Source organism: Triticum aestivum, chromosome 3D (genome assembly GCF_018294505.1).
Source record: "Triticum aestivum cultivar Chinese Spring chromosome 3D, IWGSC CS RefSeq v2.1, whole genome shotgun sequence".
NCBI classification, from domain to species: domain Eukaryota; kingdom Viridiplantae; phylum Streptophyta; class Magnoliopsida; order Poales; family Poaceae; genus Triticum; species Triticum aestivum.
The window spans coordinates 365,536,679-365,555,934 of NC_057802.1; the positions used below are offsets into that span (position 1 = coordinate 365,536,679).

The following is a 19,256-nucleotide window of genomic DNA, read 5'->3' on the forward strand; positions in this document are numbered from 1 at the left end:
TTGTACAGGCTTGTCTTTGCTACAAAAGGGATTGGGCCACCTTGCTGCACTTTATTTACTTTTATTACTTGTTGCTCGTTACAAATTATCCTATCACAAAACTATCTGTTACCACTTATTTCAGTACTTGCAGAGAATACCTTGCTGAAAACCGCTTATCATTTCCTTCTGCTCCTCGTTGGGTTCGACACTCTTACTTATCGAAAGGACTATGATAGATCCCCTATACTTGTGGGTCATCAAGACTCTTTTCTGGCGCCGTTGCCGGGGCATGAAGCGCCTTTGGTAGGTGGAATTTGGTAAGGAAAAATTTATATAGTGTGCTGAAATTTACTGTCACTTGTTATTATGGAAAGTAATCCTCTGAGGGGCTTGTTCAGGGTATCTTCACCCCGACCAGTAGAGCAAAGAGTTGCTCCTCAACCTACTGAACCTATTGCAAATTAAAATGAAAATGAAAATGTCCCCTTTGAAGTTCCTTCGGGTATGTTAAAAAAACTGCTAGCTAATCCTTTTGCAGGAGATGGAACAAGGCATCCTGATGAGCACCTAATCTATGTGGATGAAGTTTGTGGATTATTTAAGCTTGCAGGTATACCCGATGATGTTGTTAAGAAGAAGGTCTTCCCTTTATCTTTGAAGGGAGATGCATCGACATGGTATAGGCTATGTGATGATACGGGATCATGGAACTGCAAACGATTGAAATTGGAATTTCATCAGAAATTTTATCCTATGCATCTTGTTCATCGTGATCGCAATTATATATATAATTTTTGGCCTCGTGAAGGAGAAAGCATCGCTCAAGCTTGGGGGAGGCTTAAATCAATGTTATATTCATGCCCCAATCATGAGCTCTCAAGAGAAATAATTCTTCAAAGTTTTTATGCTCGGCTTTCTCGTAATAATCAATCCATGCTCGATACTTCTTGTGCTGGCTCTTTTATGATGAAGACTATTGAATTCAAATGTAATTTATTGGATAGAATTAAATGCAACTCTAAAGATTGGGATCTCGACGAAGGTAAGGAGTCAGGTATGACACCTAAGTTCGATTGTGTTAAATCTTTTATGGATACCGATGTTTTTCGTAAATTTAGCACTAAATATGGACTTGACTCTGAGATAGTAGCTTCTTTCTGTGAATCTTTTGCTACTTATGTTGATCTCCCTAAGGAGAAGTGGTTTAAATATCATCCTCCCATAGAAGTAAAAGTAGCTGCACCTGTTAAAGTTGAAGAAAAGACTATCACTTATAATGGTCCTATTGTTCCTACTTCTTATGTTGAGAAACCACCTTTCCCTGTTAGGATAAAGGATCATGCTAAAGCTTCAACTGTGGTTCGTAAAAGCAATATTAGAACTTATACACCTCCTGAGCAAGTTAAAGTTGAACCTAATATTGCTATTGTTAAAGATCTCTTGGCTGATAATATTGATGTGCATGTTATTTATTTCTGCGGTGAAACTACTAGAATTGCCAAACCTTGTGCTAAAGATAAACATAGACCTGTGGTAGGCGTGCCTGTTATTTCTGTTAAAATAGGAGATCATTGTTATCATGGCTTGTGTGATATGGGTGCTAGTGTTAGTGCAATACCTTATGACTTATACAAAGAAATTATGCATGATATTGCACCTGCTGAGATAGAAGATATTGATGTCACAATTAAACTTGACAATAGAGATACTATTTCACCAATGGGAATCGTTAGAGATGTTGAAGTCTTGTGTGGGAAAACTAAATATCCTGCTGATTTTCTTGTTCTTGGTTCCCCACAAGATAGCTTTTGTCCCATCATATTTGGTAGACCCTTCTTGAACACTGTTTATGCTAGAATAGACTGTGAAAAGAATGTAGTTACTATTGGTTTGGGTGATATGTCTCATGAGTTTAATTTCTCTAAATTTAGTAGGCAACACCGTGAAGAGGAATTACCTAGTAAGGATGAAATTATTGGTCTTGCTTCTATTGCCGTACCTCCTAGTGATCCCTTAGAACAATATTTGCTAGACCATGAAAATGATATGTTTATGAATGAAAGAAGGGAAATAGATGAAGTATTCTTTAAACAGGAACCCATCCTGAAACACAATTTGCCTGTTGAAATCCTAGGGGATCCTCCTCCACCCAAGGGTGATCCCGTGTTTGAGCTTAAATTGTTGCCTGATACTCTTAAATATGCTTATCTTGATGAGAAAAAGATATATCCTGTTATTATTAGTGCTAACCTTTCAGAGCATGAAGAAGAGAGATTATTGAAAACTCTGAGGAAGCACCGTGCTGCTATTGGATATACTCTTGATGATCTTAAGGGCATTTGTCCCACTCTATGTCAACATAAAATAAATTTGGAAGAAGATGCCAAACCAGTTCGTGATCATCAACGACGGCTGAATCCTAAAATGAAAGAAGTGGTAAGAAAGGAAATACTAAAGCTCCTTGAGGCAGGTATAATTTATCCCGTTGCTGATAGTCAGTGGGTAAGTCCTGTCCATTGCGTCCCTAAGAAAGGAGGTATTACCGTCGTTCCTAATGATAAAGATGAATCGATCCCGCAAAGAATTATTACAGGTTATAGGATGGTAATTATCCGCAAATTAAATAAAGCCACTAAAAAGGATCATTACCCCTTACCTTTTATCGATCAAATGCTAGAAAGATTATGCAAACATACACATTTTTGCTTTCTAGATGGTTATTCTGGTTTCTCTCAAATACCTGTGTCAGCCAATGATCAATCAAAGACTACTTTTACTTGCCCTTTTGGTACTTTTTCCTATAGACGTATGCCTTTTGGTTTATGTAATGCACCTGCTACCTTTCAAAGATGCATGATGGCTATATTCTCTGACTTTTGTGAAAAGATTTGTGAGGTTTTCATGGATGATTTCTCCGTCTATGGATCCTCTTTTGATGATTGCTTGAGCAACCTTGATCGAGTTTTGCAGAGATGTGAAGAAACTAATCTTGTCTTGAATTGGGAAAAGTGCCACTTTATGGTTAATGAAGGTATTGTCTTGGGGCATAAAGTTTCTGAAAGAGGAATTGAAGTTGATAAAGCCAAGGTTGATGCTATTGAAAAGATGCCATGTCCCAAGGACATTAAAGGTATAAGAAGTTTCCTTGGTCACGCCGGATTTTATAGGAGGTTCATTAAGGACTTCTCCAAAATTTCTCGGCCTCTGACTAATTTATTACAAAAAGATATACCATTTGTCTTTGATGATGACTGTGTAGAAGCATTTGAAATACTTAAGAAAGCATTGATCTCTGCACCTATTGTTCAGCCACCTGATTGGAATTTACCCTTTGAAATTATGTGTGATGCTAGTGATTATGCTGTAGGTGCTGTTCTAGGGCAAAGAGTTGATAAGAAATTAAATGTTATTCAATATGCTAGTAAAACTCTAGACAATGCTCAGAGAAATTATGCTACTACTGAAAAAGAATTCTTAGCAGTTGTATTTGCATGTGATAAGTTCAGACCTTATATTGTAGATTCTAAAGTAACTATTCACACGGATCATGCTGCTATTAAATATCTTATGGAAAAGAAAGATGCTAAGCCTAGACTTATTAGATGGGTTCTCTTGCTACAAGAATTTGATTTGCATATTGTTGATAGAAAGGGAGCTGAGAACCCCATTGCAGACAACTTGTCTAGGTTAGAAAATGTTCTTGATGACCCACTACCTATTGATGATAGCTTTCCTGATGAGCAATTAAATGTCATAAATGCCTCTCGTAGTACCCCGTGGTATGCTGATTATGCTAATTACATCGTTGCTAAATTTATACCACCTAGTTTCACATACCAGCAAAAGAAAAAGTTTTTCTATGACTTGAGACATTACTTTTGGGATGACCCACATCTTTATAAAGAAGAAGTAGATGGTGTTATTAGACGTTGTGTACCTGAGCATGAACAGGAACAGATCCTACGCAAGTGTCACTCCGAGGCTTATGGAGGACACCACGTTGGAGATAGAACTGCACATAAGGTATTGCAATCTGGTTTTTATTGGCCTACTCTCTTCAAGGATGCCCGTAAATTTTTCATTTGATGTTTGGGGCTTTGATTATATGGGACCTTTTCCTGCCTCTAATGGATATACACATATTTTAGTTGTCGTTGATTACGTTACTAAGTGGGTAGAAGCTATTCCAACTAGTAGTGCTGATCATAACACTTCTATTAAAATGCTTAAAGAAGTTATTTTTCTGAGGTTTGGAGTCCCTAGATATTTAATGACTGATGGTGGTTCACATTTTATTCATGGTGCTTTCCATAAAATGCTTGCTAAGTATGATGTTAATCATAGAATTGCATCTCCTTATCACCCGCAGTCTAGTGGTCAATTAGAATTGAGTAATAGGGAACTCAAATTAATTTTGCAAAAGACTGTCAATAGGTCTAGAAAGAATTGGTCCAAGAAACTTGATGATGCATTATGGGCCTATAGAACTGCATATAAAAATCCTATGGGTATGTCTCCGTATAAAATGGTTTATGGAAAAGCATGTCACTTACCTCTCGAACTAGAACATAAGGCATATTGGGCTATTAAAGAGCTCAACTATGATTTCAAACTTGCTGGTGAAAAGAGGTTATTTGATATTAGCTCACTTGATGAATGGAGAACCCAAGCTTATGAAAATGCCAAATTGTTTAAAGAAAAAGTTAAAAGATGGCATGACAAAAGGATACAAAAGCGTGAGTTTAATGTAGGTGATTATGTATTGCTATACAACTCTCGTTTAAGATTTTTTGCATGAAAACTTCTCTCTAAATGGGAAGGCCCTTACGTTATCGAGAAGGTCTATCATTCCGGTGCCATAAAAATCAACAACTTCGAAGGCACAAATCTGAAGGTGGTGAACGGTCAAAGAATCAAACATTATATCTCAGGTAATCCTATAAATGTTGAAACTAATGTTATTGAAACCGTAACCCCGGAGGAATACATAAGGGACACTTTCGGAACGTTTCAGACTCCAAAGAGGAATAGGTATGCGGTACGGTAAGTAAACCGACTCCAAAACAGTTTTTAAGTCAATATTTCTCCGTTTTGGAATATTTAGAAAAATAGAAAAATAATAAGCAGTCCGGGAAGGACACGAGGGTGGAGGGCGCGCCCTACCCTACTGGGCGTGCCCCCCTACCTCGTGGGTACCTCGTGCGCTCTCTGGACTCCGTTTTCTTGCACGATACGCATTTTGGTTGTTAAAAATTCATTATATAATCTCCCGAAGGTTTTGACCCCTGTATCACGCAATTATCCTCTGTTCTTGTTTCGAGCTGTTGCTGTTGCAGATTAGAGCAAGATGTCTTCTCAAGAGTTAGTCGGGGAGAGCCGGGTGTCACACCCAGCATCGAGACCAAGGACAACCAGCGATGCTGACCACTTTGGGCCAGCAACGGAGGAAGAGATGGAGGCTGATTTGATGAGGATAGATGCCATGGATGATCAAGAAGTCACTTCTCGCTTCCAAGCTGGGTTCACGATGGGGGAACTACAGAGCTCAGCCATCCCAAACTCGGTTATCCCTTCCAATGTTAGATTTCTTTCTTATGAAAATATGAAGAAGAGTGTCACTTGTTCTCCCGCAGCTATGCAACACCCTTGGGTGCAAGGAGCTTTGGCTGTTACAGGAAAGCTTCGTAAGGAGATAATGGATCTCAAGCGGCAACTCAATAAGCTTGAGGAAGAGAATCGTATCCTGAGGGGCATTATCGCCAAGAATATCACATCACCTTCTTCACCAGCAAAGGAGACATAATCACATGGGTATGGGCACTCCCCTTGGCAACTGCCAAGCTTGGGGGAGGTGCCCCGGTATCGTATCACCATCACACTACTATCTTTACCGTTTTTCTTAGTTCGATCCTATTAGTAGTATCTTGATCTAGTAGAATAAAGTTTATGGCATGATCTAGTTTGAGTTTTGCTTTATGATCTCTCTATGTAATCGAGTCTGTGAGCTTATAATAAAGATTAGTGTTGAGTCAAGGGCTTGATTATCTTGCTATGATCTTGAGTGAATAAAAGAAAAGAGAAAATAATGAAAAGAAATAAAAATATCATATTGATCTTATTGAGAGTAATGACTTCACATAGAAAGAGTATGATGATTAAAAGTTGTTGGGAGTTGGCAAACATAGCTTTGGTCATCGTTGCAATTAATAGGAAGTAATAAAGAAAGAGAGGTTTCACATATAAATATACTATCTTGGAGATCTTTTATGATTGGGAGCACTCATTAAAATATGACATGCTAAAGAGTTGATGTTGGACAAGGAAGACAACGTAATGGGTTATGTTTTCTTATATTCGAGATAAAGTATGTTGTCATGGATCATCCAACATGTTGAGCTTGCCTTTCCCCCTCATGCTAGCCAAATTCTTTGCACCAAGTAGAGATACTACTTGTGCTTCCAAAAACCCTTAAACCAGTTTTGCCATGAGAGTCCACCATATCTACCTATGGATTGAGTAAGATCCTTCAAGTAAGTTGTCATCGGTGCAAGCAATAAAAATTGCTCTCTAAATATGTATGATTGATTGGTGTGGAGGAAATAAGCTTTGTACGATCTTGTGATGTGGAAGAAATAAAAGCGACGGGCTGCATAATAAAGGTTCATATCACAAGTGGCAATATAAAGTGACGTTCTTTCGCATTAAGATTTTGTGCATCCAACCATAAAAGCGCATGGCAACCTCTACTTCCCTCTGCGAAGGGCATATCTGTTACTATTATCTTCTACCTTATGCAAGAGTCATGGTGATCTTCACCTTTCCTTTTTACATTTTATCCTTTGGCAAGCACAGGGTGTTGGAAAGATCCTGATATATATATATATATATATATATATATATATATATATATATATATATATATATATATATATATCTAATTGGATGTAAGTTAGCATGAACTATTATTGTTGACATTACCCTTGAGGTAAAAGGTTGGGAGGCGAAACTATAAGCCCCTATGTTTCTCTGTGTCCGATTAAAATTCCGTAACCACAAGTATTGCGTGAGTGTTAGCAATTGTGAAAGACTAAATGATAGTTGAGTATGTGGACTTGCTAAAAAGCTCTGACATAGACTCTTTCTGATGTTATGATAAATTGCAATTGCTTCAATGACTGAGATTATAGTTTGTTAGTTCTCAATAAAGTTTTTGATTCATACTTTGCATTGTGAGTAGATTATTACTTGAGCATAAGAAATCATATGACAATATCCATATATGTTGCTGTTATAAGATTAACCATGATGCCTCATGTCCGTATTTTATTCTATCGACACCTCTACCTCTAAACATGTGGACATATTTATCGTTATCGGCTTCCACTTGAGGACAAGCGAGGTCTAAGCTTGGGGGAGTTGATACGTCCATTTTGCATCATGCTTTTATATCGATATTTATTGCATTATGGGCTGTTATTACACGTTATGTCACAATACTTATGCCTATTCTCTCTTATTTTACAAGGTTTACATAAGGAGGGAGAATGCCGGCAGCTGGAATTCTGGGCTGGAAAAGGAGCAAATATTAGAGACCTATTCTGCACAACTCCAAAAGTCCTGAAACTCCACGAAAGTTATTTTTGGAAATAATAAAAAATATTGAGCGGAAGAAATACGTCAGGGGGGGGCACCACCTGCCCACGAGGGTGGGGGCGCGCCCCTGCCTCGTGGGCCCCCTGTTGGCTCTCCGGTGGCCATCTTCTGCTATATGAAGTCTTTCGCCCGAAGAAAAATCATAAGCAACCTTTCAGGACGAGACTCCGCCGCCACGAGGCGGAACCAATCTAGGGCTCCGGCAGAGCTGTTCTGCCGGGGACACTTCCCTCCGGGAGGGGGAAATCATCGCCATCGTCATCACCAACGTTCCTCTCATCGGGAGAGGGCAATCTCTATCAACATCTTCACCAGCACCATCTCCTCTCAAACCCTAGTTCATCTCTTGTATCCAATTCTTGTCTCCAAGTCCGGGATTGGTACTTGTGGGTTGCTAGTAGTGTTGATTACTCCTTGTAGTTGATGCTAGTTGGTTTATTTGGTGGAAGATCCTATGTTCAAATCCTATATGCATATTAATACCCCTCTGATTATGAACATGAATATGCTTTGTGAGTAGTTACTTTTGTTCCCGAGGACATGGGAGAAGTCTTGCTATTAGTAGTCATGTGAATTTGGTATTCGTTCGATATTTTGATGAGATGTATGTTGTCTAGCCTCTAGTGGTGTTATGTGAACGTCGACTACATAAAACTTCACCATTATTTGGGCCTAGAGGAAGGCATTGGGAAGTAATAAGTAGATGATGGGTTGCTAGAGTGACAGAAGCTTAAACCCTAGTTTATGCGTTGCTTCGTAAGGGGCTGATTTGGATCCATATGTTTCATGCTATGGTTAGGTTTACCTTAATACTTTTGTTGTAGTTGCGGATGCTTGCAATAGAGGTTAATCATAAGTGGGATGCTTGTTCAAGTAAGAACAGCACCCAAGCACCGGTCCACCCACATATCAAATTATCAAAGTACCGAACGCGAATCATATGAACGTGATGAAAACTAGCTTGACGATGATTCCCATGTGTCCTCGGGAGCGCTTTTCCTTATATAAGAGTTTGTCCAGGCTTGTCCTTTGCTACAAAAGGGATTGGGCCACCTTGCTGCACTTTATTTACTTTTATTACTTGTTGCTCGTTACAAATTATCCTATCACAAAACTATCTGTTACCACTTATTTCAGTACTTGCAGAGAATACCTTGCTGAAAACCGCTTATCATTTCCTTCTACTCCTCGTTGGGTTCGACACTCTTACTTATCGAAAGGACTATGATAGATCCCCTATACTTGTGGGTCATCAGTATTTAATGGCGTGGAGGTCATCTCCTCGAGCCATATGGATATGGAGAATAAAATCCTCGATCCATACTGCAGGATCGGTTGTGCCGTCGTATGATTCGATGTTGACGGGCTTGAACCCCTCGGGGAATTCATGATCCAGTACTTCATCTGTGAAGCAGAGAGGGTGTCCGGCGCCTCTGTATCGGGCCGCATCGTGGCGTAGCTCTGATGGAGTCCGTCTGCGGCATTCGGCTCGGGCATGGTCAGGTTTGTCACGTCCAAATAGGTAGCCGTCCTCGTGCCTCGAGGCACGTCCTCGCGATCCGTAGATCGATCTTGTGTGTCCTGCTCTACTGTCCAGGGTCTGCCGGAGGTCGTACGTATGACCCCGAACTCTTCCGTCCCTATTTTTACACGGCGGTGGGGCGGGCTGCTGTTCGGCCTGAGTTGCCGCTTTATCCCGACCGCGGGGTGGCCGGTCGGCCGCCCTGTCTCGACCACGTGCTGGTCGTTCAGCATTACGCAAGGGAGATATGTGCTCCGACGCCTCCTCATTGAATTGAGGTAGCAGTCTGCGTTTCGGGTAGCTCTTGGCTGGGCGCTTGAGGCCGTATTCTTCGGCTGTCAGTACATCAGTCCATCTGTCGACGAGCAGATCTTGTTCAGCTTGAAGCTGTTGCTGTTTCTTTTTCAGGCTTCTTGCAGTGGCTATGAGCTGAAGCTTAAAGCGCTCCTGCTCCAGAGGATCCTCAGGCACGATGAAGTCTTCGTTGCCGAGGCTTGTCTCCCCCTCGGAGGGTGGATGGTAACTATCGTCCTCCGAGTCATCTTCTATGGCCTATTCATCAGGGTTATCTTCCCTGTTGTCGTGTTCCTCCTGTTCGGATGCAGCTCTGACAGGGTCTTCATTGTTTTCGGTGTCGCCCGGAGTACTATTTTCTCCGGTGCCAGTGTTGCCATCCTTTGAGCGACGGGGCTTGGAGCGGCTTTTGGGCCGCCGGTGCTTGGACCGCGTCTCAGAGGTTTTATTCGCATCTGGCTCTTCTCTGTCGTCGCCAGTTCCTTTAGGTGTATCAACCATGTACACGTCCTACGAAGAGGTGGCCGTCCAACGTCCAGTAAATGGCGGGTCTTGGCCTTGCTCCTTGTCGGCATCATCGTCCATGCCGTCGATGTCTTCGGAGCCATAGTCAAGCACGTCGGTTAAGTCATCGACAGTGGCTATGAAGTGGGTGGCGGGTGGGAAGCAAAATTCCTCGTCATCCGCCTCTAGCTCGAACCGAACATAGTTCGGCTGTGAGTCCTCCTCCAAGGACAAGTTCTTTAAAGAGTTTAGCACGTCACCCAAAGGTGAATGCTGGAAGATGTCTACGGCGCGATAACCGATCCAGCTTGGTGTCCGCAGGCGTACCTGGTCCGGAACGTATAGCCGGAGACGAGTCCGGAGTTCCATTGACGCAAGCATTGCAGGATGTCGAGTCCGTGTGTGGCTGCAACGCCACGGACTTTGTGGCGTCGGAGGGCACGATCTGCTTCGGTTCTGAGGCCGTTGCAGCAACAGGATCCACCTCCTCGATGTAATCCGATAACAGATATAAGTCATGTTCATCGGGACGAGGGGGAGCGATCGCTGCGGTTTCAAACCCATTGAAGATCAAGTCTCCACGGGTATCCGCAACGTAGTTCAAGCTTCCAAATCTGACCTGGTGGCCAGGGGCATCGCTATCGATCTTCTCGAGACGGCCAAGCGAGTTGGCCCGCAGTAGAAGCCGCCGAACACAAAAATCTGTCCGAGGAGGAAGGTTCCTCCTTGGACAGCGTCATTATCGACGATTGAAGGGGCCATCAAGCCTCTTGTCGACGGCACAGTGGAACTCTCAATGAAAGCACCAATGTCGGTGTCAAAACTGGCGGAACTCGGGTAGGGGGTCCCGAACTGTGCGTCTAGGATCGATGGTAACAGGAGACGGGGGGCACGATGTTTACCCAGGTTCGGGCCCTCTTTATGGAGGTAATACCCTACTTCCTGCTTGATTGATCTTGATGAATATGAGTGTTACAAGAGTTGATCTACCACGAGATCGTAATGGCTAAACCCTAGAAGTCTAGCCTGTATGACTATGGTAATGAGTATCTGCCTATCCGGACTACTCTCTCTGGTTTATATAGACACCGGAGAGATCTAGGGTTACATGGAGTCGGTTACATAAGAAGGAATATTCATAGTTGGTCGCCTAGCTTGCCTTCCACGCCAAGGAGAGTCCAGTCCGGACACGGGTATAGTCTTCGGCCTTCATACCTTCACAGCCCATCAATCCGGCCCAATGAATAACAGGCCGGACGCCCGAGGACCCCTTAGTCCAAGACTCCCTCAATCATGGATGTGTCTTTTTTTTGTAGTGGAGGTGGTAGCACACGACCGCTCTCTACGCAGCGACGCAACTGTCGGCCGGCTTGTAGGTGACCATTTCCTGCGTGTTCAACTGCTCTATGCGTGTGGTTGCTTGCGGTTCAGGCAGCCGCGGCGCACTCTACTCACGTCCCGCCGCGCGCGCTCTGCTCTCGCGTCCCTTCGGGTGCTCTGCCCTCGTCCCTCCACGCGTGTTGCCAGTGTTTGGGGCCGGCGCACGATCACGCACGTTTGTGTGCATGCGGTTGCGCCAGGCGCGGCGCAACGATGCAGTTACCCGGTGCAAAAACTGTCATGCGGATACGTCGAGAATCCACGCCGCCCGACCCCCTTTTATTCCTGTAGCCATTTACCTTCATCTCTCGTCTCACACGACACAATAAGCACACCCACGAGGACACATACAGAGAGGACATCCAGCGCTTCCAATGGAGCTCCCCGTGGCTCCAATGGCACTCCCAGCGGCCGACGACGACAACGGCGGACAGTTCACCACGCAACACGTCGTGGACACCCACGTGAGGGGGAAGGCTCTCTCGGTGGTGTACACGAACGCTCCGGTCTCGGTGGAGAGCTCCATCCAAACTATGGAGCAGTTCCTTGCCGAGGACAAGTACCAAGTGGTCTGCTTCGACCTCGAGTACACCATGGGTCATGCCGGGCATGATCAGAAGGTTGCCATCACCCAGTTGTGCGTGCGACATGACGTCCTCGTCTACCACTACCACCTGGCCACAACACCTTTCGAGCGTTTCTCCAGGTTTATCAACAGCTCTGACTGCAGTTTTGCTGTGGTGGACACCACCAACGATCTAAAAGCGCTCAAGGTTTCGGGCTTGAAATGCCTGAATCTTGTCAACATCCAGCGTCACCAGAAGGTCTGGGATAGTGACAAAAAGAAATTGAACTCCCTAGTTGACCTCGCCTCGGCCATCATCGACCCCTACTACATGAAGATGAAGAATAAGAGCAATAAGGACAAGAACGCCTGGCACAGTGTGTGGCATGAGAGACTGGATGAACAACATGTCAAGTACGCGGCCATGGACGCGTACACAAGCTACGAGATGTACAGGCGGATCATTGACGTGAGGAACTGTCTTCTTCCTGACCCAAACGAGGGATCGAGCCACATAGCAGTAGCGGGAGCGTCACAAGAGACTAGACGATCGTTTCTCCTACTTCAGAATGCATGCAATTGTTTATTGAGGTATGTGCGAATGATCTGTATAGTCACTTATGTAATTGAATGTTTATTTCAGTTATATATATATATAACTGAAATTCAGTTGAACCGTTTCCATTGTGTTGCCTAATCACACACAGTTCATCCTAGTGAATCGTATGTTGTATATCGCACACACCTTCATCTGGATGCCCGTTTGTTTTGTTCCTCCTCATCCAAACAGTTAATTGAACTGAACCGTATGCCCTACATCGCACACGCAACTAAAATCTGAACCGTGTTTGATGCATCCGCCATCGCAAACGTTTTGCACCTTTTTTGATGGGTTTTTTTACACCACCGTTTGCGATTATGGCATCGCACACAGTTTCATCGAAGGGGTCTTTGATCGTAGTGTCGTGTTTGGACCATCCTACAGTAGTGGCAATTAAAATGATGGACTGCATAATAAAGGTTGCTATCAGAAGGGGCAATATAAAGTAACATTCATTTGCATTAAGAGCTTGCGCATCCAAATTAAAAAAGTGCATGACAATCTCTACTTTCCTCTGCGAAGGGCATATCTTTTACTTTTTAACTTTTACTTCTATGCAAAAGTCAATAGTATTCATTCTTATTCCGCCCTCAATTATTCTCCACTTAGCAAGCTTCATGTGGTAGGTAACGATCCAGGCACATATATCCTGTTGGATATAGGTAATCATGAGTTATTATTGTTGATATTATCCTTGAGGTAAATAAGTTGGGAGGTGAAACATTAAACCCCCATCTTCCTTTGTGTCTGACTGAAAAGTTTGTTTTGAAAATATGCTTTGAGTGTCAGCAATCATGGAAGACTATATGATAGTTGAGTATGTTGAATTTGCTAAACCAAAAGCTCTTACATATACTCTTCCTGGTGAATAGTAATTGTCTCAGTGACTGAGAACATAGTTTATTAGTTTTCAAGAAAGTTTATTGTTTATACTTTAGCATGTGAATGAATTATTAATTGATCATGAGAAGTGTTATGAGGAATAATTGTTGTTATAATAATGAGCATGATGCTTTGTTTGTATTTTGTTTATCGACACCTCTCTCTATAAACATGTGGTCATGATTATTGAGCTCAACATTCGCTTGAGGGCAAGCGAGGTTTATTAACATTGATGTTCACCCTTACCCTAAAGAATTTCCCTCAAAATCCTGCGACTTTGGCTCAGTGTACACAAACTCCCCTACCTTCCGTGCTAGAGACTTGTGCAGAGGATAGTAGCCATCTAGAAGATCTTGTATCTAAACAAATATCTCTATTGTATCCAAAGCGAAAGGCGAGGGTTTCAAGAATCCATCATGTGGTGGCAGAATCACCGCGTTTCCCCGGAAGGTCCAAGGTCCTTCCATAACTTGTTCCCAAATGCTTAACCAAGAGAATTTTAGCGTGTATAAATTATCATTAAGTGGACGAATCTTCATCTCCTTTGTCAGATCCCACGCGGCCCTCGTATTTCTGTAGAACCAGTACTGACTATAGGGCTTCTCCATATGAACCCTGGTAATTGCCATCCATCTAGTGGAATCCTCCGAGATCGCATCTTCCTCTTCAATTACCACGTCATCGGGGTCCTCCTCCGAGAGCACCAACTTTTTCATCATGGCCGCATCATCATCCGTAGCACCGGATCTTGACGTGCTTCCGGCCATCTTGAACCCTAGACCAAGAAGGAAACTTCCGCCGGGCGGGATACCCTACCCCTATTCCTCCGAGACAAGGCCAGCCCGTGGATCATCGCGAACTTGTCATGCCGGAGTTCGAGGGTGGGGAAGTGGATTTCTCAACAACACCGTCGTGCGTCGCCGAGAGGAAGAAAAAACATACAGAGAGGGGATTTATTATTATTTTGAGTTTTTTTTTGAGGGGTTCAAAATCCACAAACATTGGGCCAAGATCGGACCCGACCATACAAGCAGAAGAAGGTGATATCAGGCCCGACCACCATACGAACCTTTGGGCCAAGATCAGGCCCAGCCTATCTCTTAGGTACGAGCCCAGGAAGCGACAACACAAGCAAGGAAGACAGAAAAAGAAAGAGAGAAAGAAAGAAAGAAAAAGGCAAAGCAAGAGATGGGGTGCGGAGGCGGAGGAGATGCTGACGAAGGCGACGAGGCGAAGGGAAAGGAGGATGCGCTCGCATCCAGTAGGCTCCTCGATCCGGAATTCAAGCCCTCCAAGCTGTCCCAAGATCAGCTCGACAAGTTTAAGGTTTTCTTCTCTTACTTACAGTAGATTTCTCGAATGTTCAGTGCGAATCTTGTGAGGTTCATGATTCCCCACAGGTGGATGCTTCTTTCTAACCGTTATAGGAAGCATATTAGTACTGTACTTTGGAAGGGCACACTAGGGCAGGGCAAAATTGGTCCCTCCCTCCCTCCCTGCTCCTCAATTACTGGAGGAAAATGTTCAAGCTGTAGGCTTTAATGTCAATGTCATAGTCATACAGAATGGCGGTAGCACCTTTGTCTAGGGGTGACATGTTGTGTTTTCTTCTTATGCTGCCCTCATCGTTGCCATGAACCAATTTATCCAGATCTTTTTATAGAAAATTGTTAGGAATAGTTTGATTTGTTTCCAGCATAGACATATCTTCAGCTTCTGAATTCTGATAGTTGAAGTGCTCGCCTTTTTGACCACACGACCGGACACGGAAGTGTTTCAATAGAGGAACAGAACAGGCATCCAAAATCCAGTTGTTTTCCAGAGGTTTTTAGCCGAGCCATTGACCGCTCGGCGTCAAAATTTGAAGACAATAAATCTCCCAGATATTGTTAAGAGTGCAGTTTTTGTGTTTAGCACTAGTTGAAGTTAAAGGAAAAAAAACTTGCAAAATTTCTGGTCAAAACATAGAGGCCACAATATTATGCTTTAGTTAGGAATCCTGCATACTGTACTTGCACTGTTGTACATTGATGAGTGTAATAAATGAGAAAACACGGCAAAAAAAGAGAGAGAAATATAATATTAGCACTTCTGTGAAATGCCTATTTGAAACCTGTTGTTGCTAGAGTTTGGGTTAGATTATAGAAAAGATATTGTGCTAAACTGGATGTGATGTTTTTGTTTGGGTCATTTTTTTCTCTTGTGCCATACATATTACATAGATTGTTAATGAGATGCTGGTCTCAACAATTTCATTTGAGAAGTTCCAGTTGAAAAGCATAATTTCTCATCCTTAAGAATCTCAACCCTGAATTAAACGGCAAATTTCCAAACGTTTGTTCAGAGTGTTTCTATCCTTTTTTCTGAAGTTACCAACTCTATAGTATTGTTTTTGCTTTGAGAAATACGAACTAAATTGTTTGATCTTTCATGTTACAGGAATTGCACAAGAAATGGCTACAAATAAAGGAAAAAACAAAATCCAAAGGAAAACCTAAAGGTATCTCTCTTTATGTATCTGCGATTACCTTGTGTTCAGTTTCTTTTTCTTTTCTTTTTTGCAGGAGATCTTTAAGCTATTTGTTCGTTGTATTTGAAATTTGTAGGAAGAACTGGGGCGAATACAAATGTAGCCAATGATTCTAAATTTAATAATAAGGATAAATCAATTGATAGTGCCGCAATAGATGTACAGCATACAACATCAACTACAGGAGCCCAAGCGGTATGTCTGGTTATACTTATGAAAATGCTTGGCTATCTTATTTTCATCTAAATTCGTGAAGATTGTTGCTTTTGCTTGGGCCTTTAATCGTAGCACAGAAAATTAGTTACAGGAAAAGGGTTATCTGTAGAAATAAAGCTATTTACTGCAGAATTTTTATTTCTCAAGTCCCGGTAACGTATTTCAATTGGTCTTTAGGTCTTGAAATTTTCTCAGGTAATGGAACAAACTGCTATACCTCGATTTCTGCAGTTGTTGCAGCAAAATATACGTTGTTTTCTTATTTTTGTTAATACTCCCTTCGTTCCAAAATAATTGTTCTGGTTTTAGTTCAGAGTAGGTGTCATGGGCTGATGAAGAAAGTGTCTCGCCACGAAATGAACATAAATTTAATGATCTAGATTCTTATTGGTTTTATCTAGAAGTGCCTGTTTGGTGTTGGCATCTGTCTATTTCTTACATAGTGTTTACCAAATAGGTTTAAAATGCAATATAATTGCAATTATAATACCTTTTGTGTCTTTGTCTGTTGAATGTACATTGACTCGATAGGATCAAAAGTTGATGTGTCCCTTTGTCTACATTGATACCAGATTGAGTTAACTTTGTTGCTGTTCGGTTGTCATACGAGATACATTTACATCTTTAAGACATTTATTATACTTCATATATTCAAGATCATTGATTTGATGCCATATCATCGTTTCTTCAAGCCCATTAATTAATTAACGGAATTCACAAATATCATTGTCATAAAAATAGCTTGATGATTTATTCCCACATATTTGCAGAATCTTGCACCGTCCCTGCCCTTGAGGAACAAAAGGAAGTTGCATTGGGGGTACTATTTCATCACTGTACTGTATCATACTATGTGACAGCTTATGTTTTCCACTATCTCATGCAGTCTCATGCTACTCTCTACTTAGTTGCTATTCGGGCAGTTCATGTTCATCTTCATCGGAAAACTTCATTAACACTGAATTCCCTTAAATTTCACCTTAAATCATTCAAGAAGTTCATATACATTGTACGACTGAATCTGACAAAGAAGACACCATTTGACTTGCTGTGAACAAAGTGGGCAATAATGATTCAAACTGCAAATTACCAATAGGCTATCTACAGGTTATTTTGAGATTTTTTATGGTCGACTTAATCTGATGGACATGAGATAAACTCTTGTGAGAAAACTAAGGAAATCTGATTCAAAGGACGAGTTTTTCTCTTTCTTTTACCATGGTTCTAATGGAGCTGTGGTAAGCCAGCAAGGTGTGACATTTCTTATGGCCACCTCTGGCAAATGCTAACGTGCCAGCTTGCCACCACTTTTTGTGTGAAATGAAACGATTGGCTCTCGCTCTTATCACCCGTATGTCATATTTTCAGGCTTGATGTTAAAGAACGGTGGGAGAGGAAAGCAAACATGTGAATTTCTGAAGATCATTTAAATTCTCAGAGCAAAGCAACCCTCCATGTAAACGGCAAAAAAATCTTTATGCCTTCTTGATGACCTAGTTGGATGTATTCATCTTTCTGTCAGCAGGCAGAATAGGTGGGCAAAAACCCACAAGACCTAGGAAGCAAATTTCCTGGTTTGCAGTTTTCTGTCTGATGCCTTATGCAGGTTATGTAGCTAGATATTCCTATGTTCCTTTTGTTTTAAGTACCTGTCCAGATCTCTTATTGGGCACTTGAGGCCCATGCCCCGCAGGTTATAGAACAGCCTGCTTAGCGAGACAGGGAAGGCATTGAAAAATCCTGTCTCAAATGTTGTGTACGATTATGACATGCTGCCGTTGCTGCTTTTACCGCAAATTATAAGTTTGTCCCCTTGTGGGCCACTTGCATGATGGCTTAGCTATTCTTCTGTTCTTACTATGATCTCCCTGAAGCGTCCAGATCAGAAGCTGAAGGTTATCTTGAACCTCTGTACATCCAGAGAATTAGGATGGAATTAAGAAAGCCAAGGAAGGGAAGAGTTGAGATTCACTCACATATTGCTGATGCTAAGTTTGAAGAGGCCGACATACCTAATCTGAACGCTGAAATATACCCTGGCAATTGATAATCTTGTGACGTGATCTCCTGTTATCCTGCCTTCAGATGAGGTTATTTTAAGCGAGAATCCTCTGGATGACTAGAACGGAGTAGCTAAAAACAGAGAACACACGGCCCAGTTAACTGGGGGGCAGTTAGGGTAGTTCGCAATCTTATCATGCGAAATGCCATGGAGGTAGGTATTATTGGAATGGTTGTGAACCAGTCAGTGGTGGTGGTGTTCGTCTCATGGAGACGGGAGAGGCTGCCATAACTGTCAGCTCAAGTGAAATGCTTGCTGCCTACTGAAAGAAATACGACGAATGTCTTGATCAACTTCGTCCACCTCTGCCCTCTCACATGCCTCTTGAGAGCGCTTCGAGTCAGGACTCCTTTAGTTCGAACTACTGACTGGCTCTGTACAGATGGTGAGATCATGCACCACGCACATGAAGTTTAACTCAGCCGTTCGCACGGATCAGTGGCACGCATGTCTTGCGCATTGAACTCTCTGTGTATTTCTCGATTCAGAATCAGAATATGGAGTAAGCAACTAGTCCACCATACTTGGAAGAAAACCAAATTCACACCCCTTAATTACGTGCAACCATGGAACGTACTCCCCCCGTTCCTAAATATGTCTTCCTAGAGATTTCAATATGAACTACTCCCTCCGTTTCAAACGGAGGGAGTACATACGAAGCAAAATGGCAAAATGAGTGAATATATATTTTAAAATATGTCTATATACATTTGTACATGGTTTATATTGAAATCTCCAGAAAGACTTATACTATTTAGGAACGGAGGAAGCAGTATGGTATGGTTCTCATGCAAGGGTGCAATTATGTCAACTGGTACAAAATGGTGACCAGATCTAATATGTGGCTGTGCTTTACTTCGTTCATTCATGTATAGTCCACCTGAACCCGTGGCTCCAATTCAATCGGAAATAATCGCATGTCCACAGCTTGACGTGCCACGATTAATAATAAATGAACATTCTAGTCGCGATTTCGCATTCCATATGCCACTTGTCTGCTGGGCTTAAGGACATGTTAACAATACCCAATTGTTTCCTTTGTTCCACTCCCTCTCGTTAGCAGAT

At 42.2% G+C, this 19,256-nt stretch overlaps 1 protein-coding gene across 1 annotated transcript; it reads left to right on the top strand.

The window, feature by feature from the left end:
• Window positions 1-9,099: 9,099 nt before the first annotated feature.
• LOC123076306 (uncharacterized) lies at window positions 9,100-17,574 on the top strand. The gene is made up of 6 exons (XM_044498627.1): window positions 9,100-9,138; window positions 14,488-14,709; window positions 15,823-15,883; window positions 15,990-16,108; window positions 16,900-16,949; window positions 17,498-17,574. The coding sequence occupies exons 1-6, from the start codon at window positions 9,100-9,102 to the stop codon at window positions 17,538-17,540; spliced, it is 534 nt and encodes a 177-aa protein (XP_044354562.1). The 3' UTR covers window positions 17,541-17,574.
• Window positions 17,575-19,256: the final 1,682 nt, after the last annotated feature.